Source organism: Entelurus aequoreus, linkage group LG05 (genome assembly GCF_033978785.1).
Source record: "Entelurus aequoreus isolate RoL-2023_Sb linkage group LG05, RoL_Eaeq_v1.1, whole genome shotgun sequence".
Lineage (NCBI taxonomy): Eukaryota > Metazoa > Chordata > Actinopteri > Syngnathiformes > Syngnathidae > Entelurus > Entelurus aequoreus.
The window spans coordinates 60292308-60309986 of NC_084735.1; the positions used below are offsets into that span (position 1 = coordinate 60292308).

Here is a 17679-nt window from a genome sequence, read left to right on the forward strand (position 1 = left end):
GAGTGTAGATGTTGTCTGTGTTGGCCCTGCGATGAGGTGGTGACTTGTCCAGGTTGAACCCCCTCGCTTCCGCCCGAGTGCAGCTGGGATAGGCTCCAGCACCCCTGCAACCCCAAAACGGACAAGCGGTAGAAAATGGATAGATAGAGTGTACGAAAGCCTATTGTGTGCCGTTAACCAGTTCTGTAATATTCCTGTGCCTTTAAGTTGATAGGTCAATCTGTGACGTCATTTCCCCTTTAAAGCACGTCTTTGTCAGAATAGCCGGTTTCGATCAATGGTGCCTTGTGTGCGTTGACGACTAAATGTAAGTTGTGTCATATACTGTTACAGCATTTGAACTAAATGTCGTGCCTTGCTACTTCTGCACATGTGTGGTTCATCGTATGCTAAGTTCAGATGTTTTTGGGTCAATTTAGAGATAATTAGTCTCGTTGATGCGTTTCCATTCACGCGTAGTTTATTTAACATCATTGCAACTGCGATGACGTTATTTGGCCTCTAGATGGCGACAGAGGCCACATAATCGCCATTTATGGCTCTGAAGCTTATAAACTTGTTGAAGTTCATGCATAGTTAAGTGCAGTATATATGTTGTTATTATGCACACCTTTATATTATATTATGTATGCACATGCATATATACTGTATTGCTGCATATTAATGAGTATATAATTGGATTGTAATTTTTCCTCTTTTCTCTAATTGTTTAGACCACACACAAACACACACACACACACATTCACATCTACCTTTCAGCAATAAAGATGATTAAAGGATTCTCTGGCCGGAATCTGTACATCGTGTCCCAACTCTAAAATAACTACTATCCCTTCCTTACATTGGTCCTTCGAGCCGGATAGAGTTCCACCATCAGACACTATGAAGTCATCACCTGCTGACCACCAGCCCTCTGTCAGGCCAAAGAGAGACATTAAACTACCACAGCATTTGGCCCCTTATGATGTCACCCTCCTTCCCTCTCAACTGCCTGCTGCCCAAGTCTCCTCACTATCAGTAGGACAATACGGTGAAGCAAGGCCAACCACAGCTAGGAGTGCGTCAAGGTATCAGTCATCTGCTTCATCACGTCGATCCTCTCGGCGATCGCATGGGCTTCAACTGCTCCAAAATATTCTGGATGTTCAAACAGCTGCCCTAGAGGAACAAATTAAATGTTTGGAGCTTGCTGACCTACAGCAAGAAATAGAGGAGGAAAGGAAAGCTGACTTGGAGGCTAAGAGATTGGATGCACAAGCTAAAGAAAGACAAAGACTACAAGAGGATGCTCACCTTGCCAAGGAGAGTATGGCAAGGGAAGTGGAATGGCGCAGACGTTTCAAGAAACTGGAGAAAGACTTACATATTGCCCATATTGTCAAGTCTTTCCTGTCGCAGTCTGAAGATGATTCAATGTGAACAACGTCAGCTCCGCCCTCTGCTGACATGCTTCAGCTCCCATCAACGGCTCATATGAAACCTGCTGCCGCTATCCCAATGACTCAGCCATTGACAACGATTCCCATTCCTGTCTAAGGTGCACAAACTTGTGTCCCGACTTTAGTAGCCCCCACTACAGCTCCTGTCTCTGTCACCTTGCCTGCATCTGTGTCTTTCACAAATCAATATATGCCAGTCTTTCCCACATTTAGTTATGCATCAACAATGACACATGCAGCCGCAGTGCCACAAACCATGCAGACTTCTGTACCACAACCACCAGTTCCAGCTGGTGCACCTCCTCAAGCTGGGCAGTATGTACAATACACCTTACCATCTGCTACTCCAGCCCCGGCAGCACCAGCCTGGTCCTACCCGAGCATCGAGACACTCATCGCTACATCCTATGGCATTCCTAAACCAGTACTTCCAAGGTTTGAGAGTGACCGGGAAAGTGATTTCGCTCTACTCAAGATGGCGCTAGAGAACTTGATGAATAGTCATCCTCACCTCAGCGAGCAATATAAATATCAAGTTCAACTAAATCAGCTCAAAATCCCTAACGCTCTGCAGTTAGCCAAGTAATTCATGTATGACCCAAAACCGTACACGGCTGTGCTAGGGGCTCTACAAGACAAATATGGCCAGCCTAGACAACTAGTACAGAGTGAACTAGGAGCTATCCTTAACTCACCAGCCATCAAAGTGGGGGATGCAAAAGCTTTCGACACCTTCGCTCTCTTCAGTTCAGACCTTAGTTGGTATGCTGCGGACTTTAGAGGGACCCCTTGGATACGAGCTCAAATGTGGTTCTCACATTGACCGCCTCATAAGTAAAATGCCTCTTGCTCACGAGACGGATTTATGGAATACTGTCTTTGTCGAGGCATCCTACAGCCAGGTACCAACCAAACTTACACCCTGCCCAACCTGGCATCCTGGCTCCAAGTTAAAGTTTAAGCTAAGCGCCTGGCCTGCCGAGTCACTCACCTCTACAACTCGGGGCCTCCTCCTGCAAAGAGGGAGCATAATGGTTCATGGCCCAAACAAAGGACAGCGTCAGTTCTCCTATGTTCTGGTGAGACTGGTAGCAGCCAGAGCACCAATCTGACAAAGTCACAACCCTTTAAACCTAGTTCTTATTGTCTATTTTGCAACAGTAAGGAGCATTATCTCAACTCATGTCTGGACTTCAAGAAACTGAATACCAGTGAGATCAATAAGTGGATCCAAGAAGGTAACAGATGTTGAAAGTGCGGTCGTGGCCACAAAGCTGCAGCATGTACGCTTAAACACCCTTGTAAATTATGCAAAGAGACGCACCTCACAGTATTGCATGACACGATCCAAGAGTCATCTCAACAAGTCCTGATTATGAGTAACCAAAAACCCACAGTCTACCTGGAACAGCCTCAAAGCCCTCAAAGAGTTTTGCTGAAAGTTGTTAAAGTGCTCTTACAAAATAGAGAACGCACTCTAGAGACATCTGCTGTGCTTGATGATGGTTCTGAGAGAACACTCATCCTCCACTATGCAGTAGAGCAGCTACAACTTGCTAAGCATCCTGAAATCCTTCACCTGAGAACTGTTCAACAAGAAGTGAAAGTGCTCAATGGTTCGTCAGTCAGCCTTCATGTCTCTCCCATCTTCAAGCCAAGCAAGAAGTATTGGATTAAAAATGCCTTCACAGCTGAGAATCTGAGCCTATCTCAGCACACATATCCAGTAGCGGCCCTCCAAAAACACTACGAGCACCTCAAGGACCTTCCTTTGCTGCCTATCCATCGAGCGCAACCGCTACTCCTCATAGGTTCTGATATGTCTCAGCTTCTTGCTCCTACAGATCCGGTGCGAGCAGGCCCATCTGGCGGCCCCATAGCAGTCTGTACCAACCTAGGCTGGTCCCTACAAGGTCCGTCTGTGATCTCCGTATCTCCCCATCAGCCTTCATCTGAACCGGAACCGGATGCCACAGAGCTGAGGAAATCCGCCTTCGTTGGAACTATTTCCTGTGCTTCATCCACTCAGGTTACTGATTTCAGTAAGTTATCCACATGGAAACAGCTTCTACAAGAGACAGCTAGCTCCCTTCATGGGGCGGCTGATGCTGGTGCTTCATCTCCACCTTCCACCGTGGATTTTCTGCAAGCCGAAAAACTTATATTGCAAAGGGTTCAAAGAGATTGTTTTCCAGAAGAGTTGACAGCGCTCAAGGCTGGACGGTCTCCGCCTTCAGACAGTCGACCTGCATCACTTTCACCAGAATACGAAGGAGCAACAGGATTACTCAGAGTTGGTGGACGGTTGCGGCATGCGGAGAGTTTAGATTGGGAGAGAATCCACCCCATAATCTTGGATCCAAGCCACCATGTGACAAAGCTTGTCATAAAGGAACATGATGGTCCAGAAAGAGTTCTTGCTGAAATACGACGTAGCTTTTGGATCTTAAGGGGCAGAAAAGCAATACGGAAACATCAGTATACATGTCTAGAATGTCGTCGTTTGAAAGCCAAGCCTGATATCCCTAAAATGGCTGATTACCCCCCTGCCGACTGCGACTTCATAAGCCACCTTTCTACTTAACCGGAGTTGATTGCTTTGGACCTCTTCAAGTGAAAATTGGGCGCCGCACAATGAAAAGATGGGGTATTATCTATAAGTGCATGACAACTCGCTCTGTACACTTGGAACTACTGGAGAATCTTGATACGGACGCATTCCTGCTATCCTTAAGAAGATTCATCTCATGACGGGGCAAACCCTTTGAACTCCTCATGGACAATGGTACCAACTTTGTTGGTGGAGAACGTGAATTACGTGAAGCAGTTGCTTCAATGGAACCACAGTTGAGAGAGCAACTTGCAGAGCACCAGATTTCATTCCGATTCAACCCTCCAAGCGCACCACATTTTGGGGGCACATGGGAGAGACAGGTAAAATTCATTAAGACAGCACTCAGAGTTGTTCTCAAAGACCAAACAATCCCTGAATCAATATTACTGACAACATTGATAGAGGTTGAAGGCATAATGAATGCTAAACCTCTCGGTTACCTGTCTTCGGACGCCTCAGACCCAGACCCAGTCACACCCAATCTCCTTCTTATGGGCCGTCACGATTCATCTCTACCTCAAGCAATCTACGATCCCTGTGGTCTCGGAAAAAGACGTTGGAGGCACAGCCAAGTCCTAGCAGATCACTTCTGGTCGTCTTTCATCCAGCATTACCTTGCCAGGGCTTCTAGAACGTAACAAGTGGAGGAACGATGGCAAGATCCTTTTGGCTGGTCAAGTTGTTTTGATAGTGGACCTCAACTCGCCCGAGGATCGAGGCCTGTAGGACGGATCACTCAGACACATCCAGGAGCAGATGGACGGGCCTGGACTGCCAGAGTTCAAGTGAAGAATCGCACCTACCTTCGCCCAGTCGCCCGACTGATCATGCTTCCACCTCTTGATGACGAGGACACTACCTCATAGACTTTCTTCTGGTTTCAACTGCCAAATGGACAGTTGGGGGCGGCTGTGTACAAACGCCTATTGTGTGCCGTTAACCAGTTATGTAATGTTCCTGTGCCTTTAAGTTGATAGGTCAATCTGTGATGTCATTTCCCCTTTAAAGCACGTCTTTGTCAGAATAGCCGGTTTCGATCAATGGTGTCAGCCAGCCTTGTGTGCGTTGACGACTAAATGTAAGTTTTGTCATATACTGTTACAGCATTTAAACTGAATGTCGTGCCTTGCTACTTCTGCACATGTTTGGTGCATCGTATGCTAAGTTCAGATGTTTTTGGGTCAATTGAGAGATAATTAGTCTCGTTGACGGCGTTTCCATTCACGCATAGTTTATTTAACGTCATTGCAACTGCGATGGTGTTATTTGACTTCTAGATGGCGACAGAGACCACATAATCGCCATTTATGGCTTTGAAGCTTAGAAACTTGTTGAAGTTCATGCATAGTTAAGTGCAGTATATATGTTGTTATTAGGCACACCTTTATATTATATTATGTATGCACATGCATGTATATTGCTGCATATTAATGAGTATATAATTGGATTGTAATTTTTCCTCTTCTTTATTTTTTTAGACCACACACAAACACACACGCACACACACAAAAACACACATTCACATCTACCTTTCAGCAATAAAGATGATTAAAGGATTATCTGGCCGGAATCTGTCCATCGTGTCCTATCTCTAAAATAACTACTATCCCTTCGTTACATGGAGGATATAATGAAATTGCTTTAAACAGTATTCACATTTGAAAAATGCTATTTTTAAAAGCCAATTAACCTGAACATGATCAAATTGTTTTGATATTGTAGCACCCTGAAACTAGAGTTGGATGTAAAATCTAAAGTTGTATTATAATGCATAAATAGAATAATACTTATTCTGTTTTTTTTACATGCATTATGCAATGTTTTTCTTTTTTCATATTCATCTCCATGTATGATTAGTTATGAGTATTGGGAAGGGGAGCTGCGTCATTTCCTAGGTTATGTGTGTAATGCGCATGCTCGAGAACGAAACAGGAAGTGAAAGAGTGAGCGGGAAAAAGAGGAATATCAAAAAATGCCTGTAATATTAATCGTGGGCTTCTTGAATAAATATTGCACCGAAGAGACGACGTTTGGTCATTTTAAGGGTGCAACATAATGTTGGTGTTTACGCCCGGTCAGGCGAAGTTATCCCTGTGGAAAGAAGTTTTGATGAAAACAGTGCAGTGCAGTGAACTACCGAAGTCAAGCTCGTTAATGATCAGCGAACAACGTTCCCCCACCGAAAGAAAAGGGGAAAGTCTACCAATCAAGATCAGTGATTTGTGAGTAAATGCCTTGAGTGGGAATCACTACTGAACGAAATCGAAAAGAAACTTGTCACGTTATCAGTACGTCATCTCAAATTAATAAGTGAAGCGTTGAAATTAGGACTTGCGGAAGAAGTGCAATTGTAATGTCGTTTACTAAGGAGAATGATTCTGAAATACTTGGAAAGTGAGGAGATTACAAGTTTAGAAGATGGAGGCTTGTCAATACTTTTGGCTACAAATGATTTAATCGATAACATCCAGAAAAAGGCTGACAGCAGCAACTTAACAGCGGAGCCTCCTGAGCAGTCAAATGTGGTTTTGGAGCGCCCTCTACTGGCAGCCGATGGTACTACAAGTCAAACAGTGCCAACAACTTCACCTAGTAGTGTACCATACGCAGAAAAAAAGCATGTCAATAACCGATCTCAATTTTAATTTGCACCCAATGTATCGAAAATAATTTAGGATCATTGGACAAATAGGTGATGCAAGGCAAAAGGTCAAATTAAATTACACCAGTCTCGAAAGACACATTCAACGTGGATTGAAAAAAGGTTATGATGAAGGTGAAATTGTGGAGGTAGTGATTCAATCAATTGCGCCTGATGTCAAAATACGAAGTTACATGGAAAGCAGACCAGAATTAACACTAAACTCATTAAGACACATTTTAAGGACGCATTTTGTTGAGAAAGATGCCACAGAGCTATTTCATATGCTGACACGAATGGTCCAAGAGCCTAAAGAAACCCCTACTCAGTTTCTCATCCGTGCCATGGATCTTAGACAGAAAGTCCTTCTTACATCTGAGACAGCAAAGATTGGCCTAAAGTATAACCCAGAACTTGTACAGACACAATTCCTTCAAACATTGCTGACTGGCTTAAGTGATGATGCTATACGCTCAGACATAAAACCTTACCTACAGGACCCATTTGTGTCAGATGAAGTACTGCTTGACAAGATGAGTGTGGCCTACAGTGTGGAGTTAGAAAGGCGAAACAAACTCTCAGCTGTGACTAGGCCCAAAAGCATTAAAGTGGCAATGGTTCAGGAAGATGAAGGTGGTGATGATGTGCAGGCGCATGCTCCAAAGAAAGACAAAAGTCACATGTCAAAGCCAAATCCAATAATAGACAAACTTGAAGCTAGAAATAAGGTAATCTGCGAAGCCTTGCAAAACCTTACTACACATGTTGCCTCTCTTAGTCTAATGAAACCAAAAGAAGGGAACATTGGGGCTAAACCAAAGCAAGATGACTCAAATAGTGCGAAACAGACACAATTCAAATGTCGTGAATGCCAAAAATCAAATCCAGAGGGTAAATGCACGCATTGTTGCAAGTGTGGAAGCAGTGAACATTGGGCTGTTGGCTGTCGAAAAGGAAAAATATCTAATGCCCAATTACAGCGAGCGAGGAGAGAACGGCAAAACTAGTGGGACGAAGAAGCCTCATTCAGTGCGAACTTGGCGATGTACCCACAACAGTGCTATGGGACATTCCATAGTTGATATGGAATGGAAAAGAACACATTTTCGTGATGCCGAAATTCGACCAGTGCATGAACTGTTAGATGAAGGTAGCCTTGACCTCTCTGCCACAAATGGCACAAAGATCCCATATGAAGGTTGGCTAGGGGTCAAATTTAGCCTGCCTGACGACCCAGGAAGCGAATGAACAATCCCTTTGCTAGTAAGCAGCCAGCCACTTGCCAATCCAATAATAGGCTTTAATGTTATTGAAGAGTTAGCACCAATGAACAGCTCTACCCACAAATTAGCTAGCAAATTCATACACAGTCTTCAATCAGCATTGGACGTTGGTCACAGAAAGGCCAAAGCTGTGTATTCAGTCCTGAAAAAGAAAACAGGCAGTTCAAACAGTCAAGTGGCTCGAGTCGGGAGACAAGATGTCATCATACCAAAGCACGAGATGCTGACAATAGCCTGTGGAAAACTGAATAAGAACATACTCATGACAGAAAATGCACTTTTGGAATCGCATGAAATTGCGCCATGGCCAGCTGCCCTCCAGGTAAAGCAACAAATAATCAAGCTACCAGATGACAAATCTGTAGTAACTGTAGTCGTTGAAAACAATACAGACGACAACATCAGACTACGAAACAGAACTGTGCTTGGTTGGCTATATGCTGTAGATGACCTTAAGAACATTGAGCAAGTTGAGCAGAAGAAGTGACAACTGTGAAAGAGTGTGATACACATCAACCCAAAGAACAAACCTGGGACCCACCAGTTAACTTCTCACACCTAACGTCAGAACAACAGCGGAAAGTGAGACAGATGCTAATGGAAGAGAGTGAGGTGTTCGCTCAAGATGATTGGGACACAGGATGCATTCCGGAGCTGCAGATGATGATTCAATTGAAGTATGACATCCCAATCACAAAGACTTACAATGCCATCCCCCAGCCTCTGTATCAGGAAGTAAAGAAACACAGATGCAGATGCTAATAATGACGTGGTGAACCGCACAATGTCAAAGTGGTCCCTCTTCTCCTTTTCTGAACCTTTTTGAGTCTTTAACTCAAATATGTACATCTTTAATCAGGTCATGTATAACCAAAGGCTTGCAAGGACTGTTGTAAACTATCAGGAAGCACATATCAAATGGTAATGTGTCCCCTGAATTGCACTCATGAATATAAAGAGCTTCTGTTGTGCTGAGCTGACAGCTGCTGGGTTGAGAGATTGGCCGACAGAAGAACCCGATGCTGCTGTCAGACTTTTTGGACGATCTTCTAGCTAATCAAATTGCCCACACTGTTAATATTCTGATAATATGTTGAAAGCAGCAACTGAGAAGACATAGAATCAGGCTTCTTTTACATCTTAAACAGCCCTTTTCCATAGAATCAGAATCAGAATCAGTACCACATAGTACTGATGATTCATGTCTACATCAATCACAGAAGAACAAATCCAGTTTATATGCTTGACAAATCAAAATATCCACAAATCAAAGCTCCTATTTTTTGCCTGACTCAGAACTACCGTCCTCCTCTCCTCTTTAAAATATGGGCAGGTGATGAGACTCCACCAGCAGAGCAGCTCAGTGTTCCGACATGGGCTGACCAGCCAGCCTATCTTGTGACAATTTGTTGGCAGAGCAGAAAATACAGAATACATGTATTTAAAATTGAATATTACAAAATATGCTTTGAAGGGATGTTTTCACTCCTACTGTGAGAGGCTGCGTGGAGCATTCTAAGGGGGTTGGATTTATTTTTCCGTATTCATCCACTGACAAATTTACAACAGAAAATAAATATGTAGATGGCTTACTATAAATTGAATGCAAGACTGTCACTGCAAAAATCTACACAATCAAATGCCTATGTCTGCGAGTTGGACCCTCTCTGGACATCAGCTTACACTTTCCAGCCTAATAAAACTGCACAGGAAACATGTCATGTTTGAGAGTCATATAATTTTTCTAATTTAAGTGAAGCATAGTCAAGATTAGAAGATGCTCTTGATTTGGGTTGGGCAGTGTCAAATATATACATTTGGGCGACGATATAGATTTTATATATGATTGATAATATCAACAGTTACGGTACCAAGTAATATCAATACATGTACAGTACTACAGTGTTTAGATCAATATTTTTAACCATTAAAAAATATGTTGTTGTTTTTGTAATTATATAAGACCTCAGGAAATAAGTCCCACAATACAAAAATACAAAATTATTTATATCGAAGCCAATAGTAGGAAATTATTTAAATAATTAACTGATATTGTTGTACTACCCTCTTGTGTTTTATCTTTTTGATTATAACTGTGATTAAAATAGTATCAGCTCTGGTATGACCTTATAACACTTGTTATTGCATCCATGCCCAAAGTGTATTATCGCCAAAACTAATGAAGTATCCAAACAACAGAAGAAGTGTTAATACATTTTAATAGAGGTGTAGATAGAACCTTGTTACAGCAAAAGAGTAACCAGATATTGGGAGTAAATTAGCAAGTCGATTAATAATAGTTTTAATAACATATTACAACTGGAAATTATATACATTTTAGTTCATATCGCCTAATTTGTTTTGACATTGGCTTCTATGTAAGAATGTATGAAAGCTTTCCTGTTTCTGTTTGAATTTGCACCGCGCTTAATGATTTTCTTGTAACCTCCTTGTAACATGTCCTCACAGCAACAGTTCATGATGTTTTTCTCATTGCGGTGTCTTCCTGTCCATGCAGGTACACCGAGGAGGAGATTCGGCAGAAAGTAAGCACGTTCAGGCAAATGCTGATGGACAAAGAAGGTGTCATCACCAGAGAGGGCTCACAACCTTTGTAAGTTTGTTGTTACTCAGTTCCATCCATGCCAGGTGAAGCAATTAGCTTGATTTTTAGCAATAACAAAAAAGTAAAAATAAAATAAGAGAAAAACTTTGAAATGAACATTACAAATGTGTGCTATATGTGCAACAATATTTTTCCTCATTTTGGCTGGAAAGATACAGGATACAAAGTAATGAATTCACTCTGAGTCTAATGAAGAGAAAATTGTAATTCATTGGGAGTAAAGTATGTTTTACCTAGGGCTGTCAGAGTTTACGCAATAATGCGTTGACTATAGTTTTCAATAACGGCACTGATTTTCTTAACGGCCGACTAACGCGAACACTTCCTTTTTGACACTTGACTTTTGACACATGGGGCTTGGCTGCAGTTCACTTGCTACTGATAAGCCACAAGTGAGCAGAAATGGATAAAAGAAAGTCTACCTTATGGAAATATCAGGTTAAAAGCCAAAGCAAGTTGTTCTCTCAATAAGAAAGGACTATTTTTCGCAGTGAGAAGAAGCGACATCCCTTCGGCAAACGCCTGCTGCGTTTGTCGTTCAGAGGTGGGTGGTGCTTCACTTCCGTGTTCAGATTACGATTGAGGTGCAGTGATAATGTAACATTTAGATTGTTACTGTGTGACTGATTTAGTAAGATAACAGAAATGAAAGACGGTCGGCAGGATGTCGAAAGAAGACTTTTTTTATTGCAAACAGTCCATCCGACATTAAAACATTTCAAAACACTCGTTCTCAAAACAATGGCACACTTTTCAGGCTTCAAAATAAAAGTGCTATGCCATACATCCGGTTTAACTACATTTAGGTATTCTCCTTAGCCGTCAGACATATTAGCCTGGAATTTAGCCAAAAGGGCAGGGAATATCAGCCTGTAGCTTTTGCATGGCCAACAAGATATAAAAGGTGTTTCCAGCCTGTAAAAGTGAAGTATTGTGAAGTATTTTCAATAGATACCATAGCTACAACCCACCATACCAGAAACAATAGTATTGTCAACATTATTTTGACAATAAATTAACCACTAATGTAATGATAATGCATAATAAATATTTAAGTATACACTTTCATATGCAATAAACGTATATTTCTTGTGTATTTTAACATTGTAATTGGAATATAAACTTTTACATTTTCAAGTTAAATAAAACAAATAAATGATAGCAATGAAATATACTCTGTCTGTTAGCATAATTTGGCTCTTGATTACTAATCACAAACAAACACAAAAAAATAGGTTTTGTCTGTTGTCAAGTTCACTTGCTACTGATAAGCCACAAGTGAGCAGAAATGGATAAAGGAAAGTCTACCTTATGGAAATATCAGGTTAAAAGCCAAAGCAAGTTGTTCTCTCAATAAGAAAGGACTATTTTTCGCAGTGAGAAGAAGCGACATCCCTTCGGCAAACGCCTGCTGCGTTTGTCGTTCAGAGGTGGGTAGTGCTTCACTTCCGTGTTCAGATTACGATTGAGGTGCAGTGATAATATAACATTTAGATTGTTACTGTGTGACTGATTTAGTAAGATAACAGAAATGAAAGACGGTCGGCAGGATGTCGAAAGAAGACTTTTTTTATTGCAAACAGTCCATCCGACATTAAAACATTTCAAAACACTCGTTCTCAAAACAATGGCACACTTTTCAGGCTTCAAAATAAAAGTGCTATGCCATACATCCGGTTTAACTACATTTAGGTATTCTCCTTAGCCGTCAGACATATTAGCCTGGAATTTAGCCAAAAGGGCAGGGAATATCAGCCTGTAGCTTTTGCATGGCCAACAAGATATAAAAGGTGTTTCCAGCCTGTAAAAGTGAAGTATTGTGAAGTATTTTCAATAGATACCATAGCTACAACCCACCATACCAGAAACAATAGTATTGTCAACATTATTTTGACAATAAATTAACCACTAATGTAATGATAATGCATAATAAATATTTAAGTATACACTTTCATATGCAATAAATGTATATTTCTTGTATATTTTAACATTGTAATTGGAATATAAACTTTTACATTTTCAAGTTAAATAAAACAAATAAATGATAGCAATGAAATATACTCTGTCCGTTAGCATAATTTGGCTCTTGATTACTAATCACAAACAAACACAAAAAAATAGGTTTTGTCTGTTAGGAAGGGGTTGATGGAGCTCCAAATATACACAATCAAAATAATAAATAAAATAGCTTAAAATATTGACAAAGTTGCACTTCAATATTGAACATGTAGGCAGAGGTACAGTTGTATATTACTTATATGACAATCAGGAGGACCTTTGTAAGTGTAGAGTCTGTTTGGAGTGGAAGATCTAGGGAGGATAACCACACACACTTTGTCCTGGCATGGGGACGGTGTCGGTTAGCCAACCGTTAATTGCGCTCTGAAGTGCAGGATAATTCAGCTCTGGTGTTGGGCCAGGCCAGCTGAGCTCGGCAAAGATGGGCAGTGACAGAAGGACAAAAAACGCCAGATTCAAGTGAAGACGTGATGAGGACCTCACGCTAAGGCCGAGAAATATTATAGAGTCGCAATGATGGTAATTTATCATCTGTTATGAGGTCGATACAGCAATCATATGGCCAATGTGGAGGAAGAGATTGTGCGCGATCATAACTGAATACCTCCTGGAGGCTGACGGCACATTTACTAAATCAATGGACTTAGCCAAGACCTGTGGACTAGCAGATTGGAGGCAGCGAGAATTACAAAATACACTCCAGTTGCTAATAGTTTGTTTCAGTCTACTTCAGGATTGTGCCTTACAAGCCAGGTAAGCCCAACAACTACATGAGCAGAACGAGACAGAATGACAAAAAAACAAAGCTCTTTGACGTGGTTACCTGACATTTGAAGAGTGAGTGGTTCGGTTTGAAACTACACATTAGCCAGAGGGCGACCATCTACTGAATTAACTACTTTGAGAGTCTGTAACGTGAAAACTGGGAGGTTAAGTGATTGAACTAACTCTTCATCAAAAAAACTGTCATCTGCTCAAGAGTCAATGAAAGCTAGAATATCGAGTTCCTTTGAACACCAGAAAGGGTACCTGGAAGCTGAAGCCGTTGCCTGGAAGGTGCCGGAGATATTGGCGGGGGAAGTTTAGCCGCTACTAGTGAGGTCGCACCATAGAGGAGACGTGCTTGAGATGGGCGGTTGGTTTGACGAGTGGGACATTGGGAATCTAGTGGTCGATTGCCCATGTAAACGCTGGCGACGTTGTCTCTCGGAGGGCGTGAGTCAAGTTGCATGGAAGGAGGTCCAACGATGGCCGGATGTGAGTAGGAGAACAGAACCGCTCGTGCAAGTCATGTATACCTGCGGCAAGTCCCGCCTGGATCTGCTGCAGGCTCCGGTCTTCCTCTAGCTCGCTGTTAAGCTTGTCAAATAGCTTGTGTTAAACAGTGTTCTGAAAATTACATTTAAAAAGTAATTAACTATAGTTACTTGTTACTTTACCAAAAAAATAATTCAATTACTAACGGAATTACTCTATCATAAATAAATAATGAATTAATATGGAAAGTAATTAATATGTTACTTAAAAAAATAAAAAATACTACAAATATCTGGCTGGCATATGCAGTTGAGAGATGTTTCACATGAGAGCAGAGTGTGCGTGTGTGCCTTTAAAAGGCGGAAACTTTTGCCTAGTGACATGTGACATCATCAAAGGTTTCAACGGAGCTGTGTTTGTTAGCTTTAGCAGTTAGCACCGACAGTTTTCACCAAATTGTGTTACCTCTGCTTAATAAAAAGATTGAATGTGCCTTGATGGCTGTGATATGTTTTAGTCAACAAATGGTGTATTGTTTGGATAGCAAGTTCATTATTCTCGCGACACACAACATTATTGTGTATGTGTGCGTATGTTGTTGTCTGCTGTGTCACAGTGTGATGGTGCCTCTTACTATTTGATATCAAATTAATTTTAGTGTGGTGCTGCTTGTTGCTTTCACTTGTAAAAAGATAGTTATTGCATTCAACTTGCTGCACTCCTGACGCTGTCTTGTTGTTGACATAAAACAACTTCAAAAGTAACGTTACATCAAAAAGCTATTGCTAACAGCGTTGTAACGTACCTAAAAGTAATTAATTGGATCACTCAGCTGAGCTCCTCTCTGAGCTGCCACCTTACCGTGGTAGACGAGTTTGCGTGAAGGAGCTATGTTGTCCGGGGGCTTATGCCCCCTGGTAGGGTCTCCAAAGACAAACAGGTCCTAGGTGAGGGATCAGACAAAGAGCAGCTCAAAGACTTCTATGGGAATGCAAGAACCAAGACTCCGATTTCCCTCGCCCGGATGCGGGTCACCGGGGCCCCGCTCTGGAGCCAGGCCCAGAGTTGGGGCACGATGGCGAGCGCCTGGTGGCCATGGGGCCCAGCCAGGCACAGCCCGAAGAGGCAACGTGGGTCCCCCCTTCAATGGGCTCACCACTCATGGGAGGGGCCATAGAGGTCGGGTATGTTGTGAGCTGGGCGGAAGCCGAAGGCAGGGCACTTCGCGGTCCGATCCTCGGCTACATAAGCTAGCTCTTGGGACGTGAAATGTCACCTTGCTGGGGGGAAGGAGCCTGAGCTAGTGCACGAGGTGGAGAAGTTCCGGCTGGATATATAATCGGACTCACTTCGACGCACAGCAAGGGCTCTGGAACCAGTTCTCTCGAGAGGGGCTGGACTCTCTTCCACACTGGCGTTGCACACAGTGAGAGGCAACGGGCTGGGGTAGCAATTCTTGTTGCACCCCGGCTCAAAGCCTGCACGTTGGAGTTCAACCCAGTGGACGAGAGGGTAGCTTCCCTCCGCCTTCGGGTGGGGGGACGGGTCCTGACTGTTGTTTGTGCTTACGCACCAAACAGCAGTTCAGAGTACCCACCCTTTTTGGATATACTCGAGGGAGTACTGGAAAGTGCTCCCCTGGGTGATTCCCTTGTCCTACTGGGGGACTTCAAAGCTCATGTTGACAACGATAGTGAAACCTGGAGAGGCGTGATTGGGAAGAATGGCCGCCCGCATCTGAACCCGAGTGGTGTTTTGTTATTGACTTTTGTGCCCGTCACAGATTGTCCATAACAAACACAATGTTCAAACATAAGGGTGTCCATATGTGCACTTGGCATCAGGACACGCTAGGCCGCATTTCCATGATTGACTTTGTAGTTGTGTCATCGGATTTGCGGCCTCATGTTTTGGACACTCGGGTGAAGAGAGGGGCGGAGCTTTCTACCGATCACCACTTGGTGGTGAGTTGGCTGCGATGGTGGGGGAGGTGCCGGACAGACCTGGCAGGCCCCAACGCATTGTGAGGGTCTGCTGGGAACGTCTGGCAGAGTCTCCTGTCAGAGAGAGTTTCAATTCCCACCTCCGGAAGAACTTTGAACACGTCACGAGGGAGGTGCTGGACATTGAGTCAGAGTGGACCATGTTCCGCACCTCTATTGTCGACACGGCTGATTGGAGCTGTGGCCGCAAGGTAATTAGTGCCTGTTGTGGCGGTAATCCTAGAGCCCGCTGGTGGACACCAGCGGTGAGGGATGCCGTCAAGCTGAAGAAAGAGTCCTATCGGGTTCTTTTGGCTAAAACAACTCCGGAGGAAGCGGACAGGTACCAACAGGCCAAGCGGTGTGCGGCTTCAGCGGTCGCGGAGGCAAAAACTTGGACATGGGAGGAGTTCGGGGAGGCCATGGAAAACGACTTCCGGACGGCTTCGAAGCGATTCTGGACCACTATCCGCCGCATCAGGGGGGTAAGCAGTGCGCTGTCAACACCGTGTATGGTGAGGATGGTGTACTGCTGACCTCTACTGCGGCTGTTGTGGATCGGTGGAGGGAATACTTCGAAGACCTCCTCAATCCCACCAACACGTCTTCCTATGAGGAAGCAGTTCCTGGGGAATCTGTGGTGGGCTCTCCTATTTCTGAGGCTGAGGTTGCTGAGGTAGTTAAAAAGCTCCTCGGTGGCAAAGCCCCGGGGGTGGATGAGATCCGCCCGGAGTTCCTTAAGGCTCTGGATGCTGTGGGGCTGTCTTGGTTGACAAGACTCTGCAGCATCGCGTGGACATCGGGGGAGGTACCTCTGGATTGGCAGACCAGGGTGGTGGTTCCTCTCTTTAAGAAGGGGAACCGGAGGGTGTGTTCCTACTATCGTGGGCTCACACTCCTCAGCCTTATTGGTAAGGTCTATTCAGGTGTACTGGAGAGGAGACTACGCAGGATAGTCGAACCTCGGATTCAGGAGGGACAGTGTGGTTTTCGTCCTGGTCGTGGAACTGTAGACCAGCTCTATACTCTCGGCAGGGTCCTTGAGGGTGCATGGGAGTTTGCCCAACCAGTCTACATGTGCTTTGTGGACTTGGAGAAGGCATTCGACCATGTCCCTCGGGAAGTCCTGTGAGGAGTGCTCAGAGAGTATGGGGTATCGGACTGTCTGATTGTGGCGGTCCGCTCCCTGTACGATCAGTGTCAGAGCTTGGTCTGCATTGCCGGCAGTAAGTCGGACACGTTTCTAGTGAGGGTTGGACTCCGCCAAGGCTGCCCTTTGTCACCGATTCTGTTCATAACTCTTATGGACAGAATTTCTAGGCGCAGTCAAGATGTTGAGGGGATCCGGTTTGGTGGCGGCAGGATTAGGTCTCTGCTTTTTGCAGATGATGTGGTCCTGATGGCTTCATCTGGCCAGGATCTTCAGCTCTCACTGGATCGGTTTGCAGCCGAGTGTGAAGCGACTGGGATGAGAATCAGCACCTCCAAGTCCGAGTCTATGGTTCTCGCCCGGAAAAGGGTGGAGTGCCATCTCTGGGTTGGGGAGGAGACCCTGCCCCAAGTAGAGGCGTTCAAGTACCTCGGAGTCTTGTTCACAAGTGAGGGAAGAGTGGATCATGAGATCGACAGGCAGATCGGTGCGGGGTCTTCAGTAATGCGGACGCTGTATCGATCCGTTGTGGTGAAGAAGGGGCTGAGCCAGAAGGCAAAGCTTTCAATTTACCGGTCGATCTACGTTCCCATCCTCGCCTATGGTCATGAGATTTGGGTTATGAGCGAAAGGACAAGATCACGGGTACAAGCGGCCGAAATGAGTTT

The 17679-nt window shown here is 43.9% G+C and overlaps 1 protein-coding gene across 1 annotated transcript in view; it reads left to right on the forward strand.

Moving 5' to 3' along the window:
* srrm3 (serine/arginine repetitive matrix 3) overlaps window positions 1–17679 on the forward strand; it is a 102059-nt gene that overhangs the window by 13772 nt on the left and 70608 nt on the right. Inside the window, 1 exon segment of the mRNA XM_062048516.1 lies at window positions 10496–10591. Coding sequence (XP_061904500.1) covers window positions 10496–10591 — 96 coding nt within the window.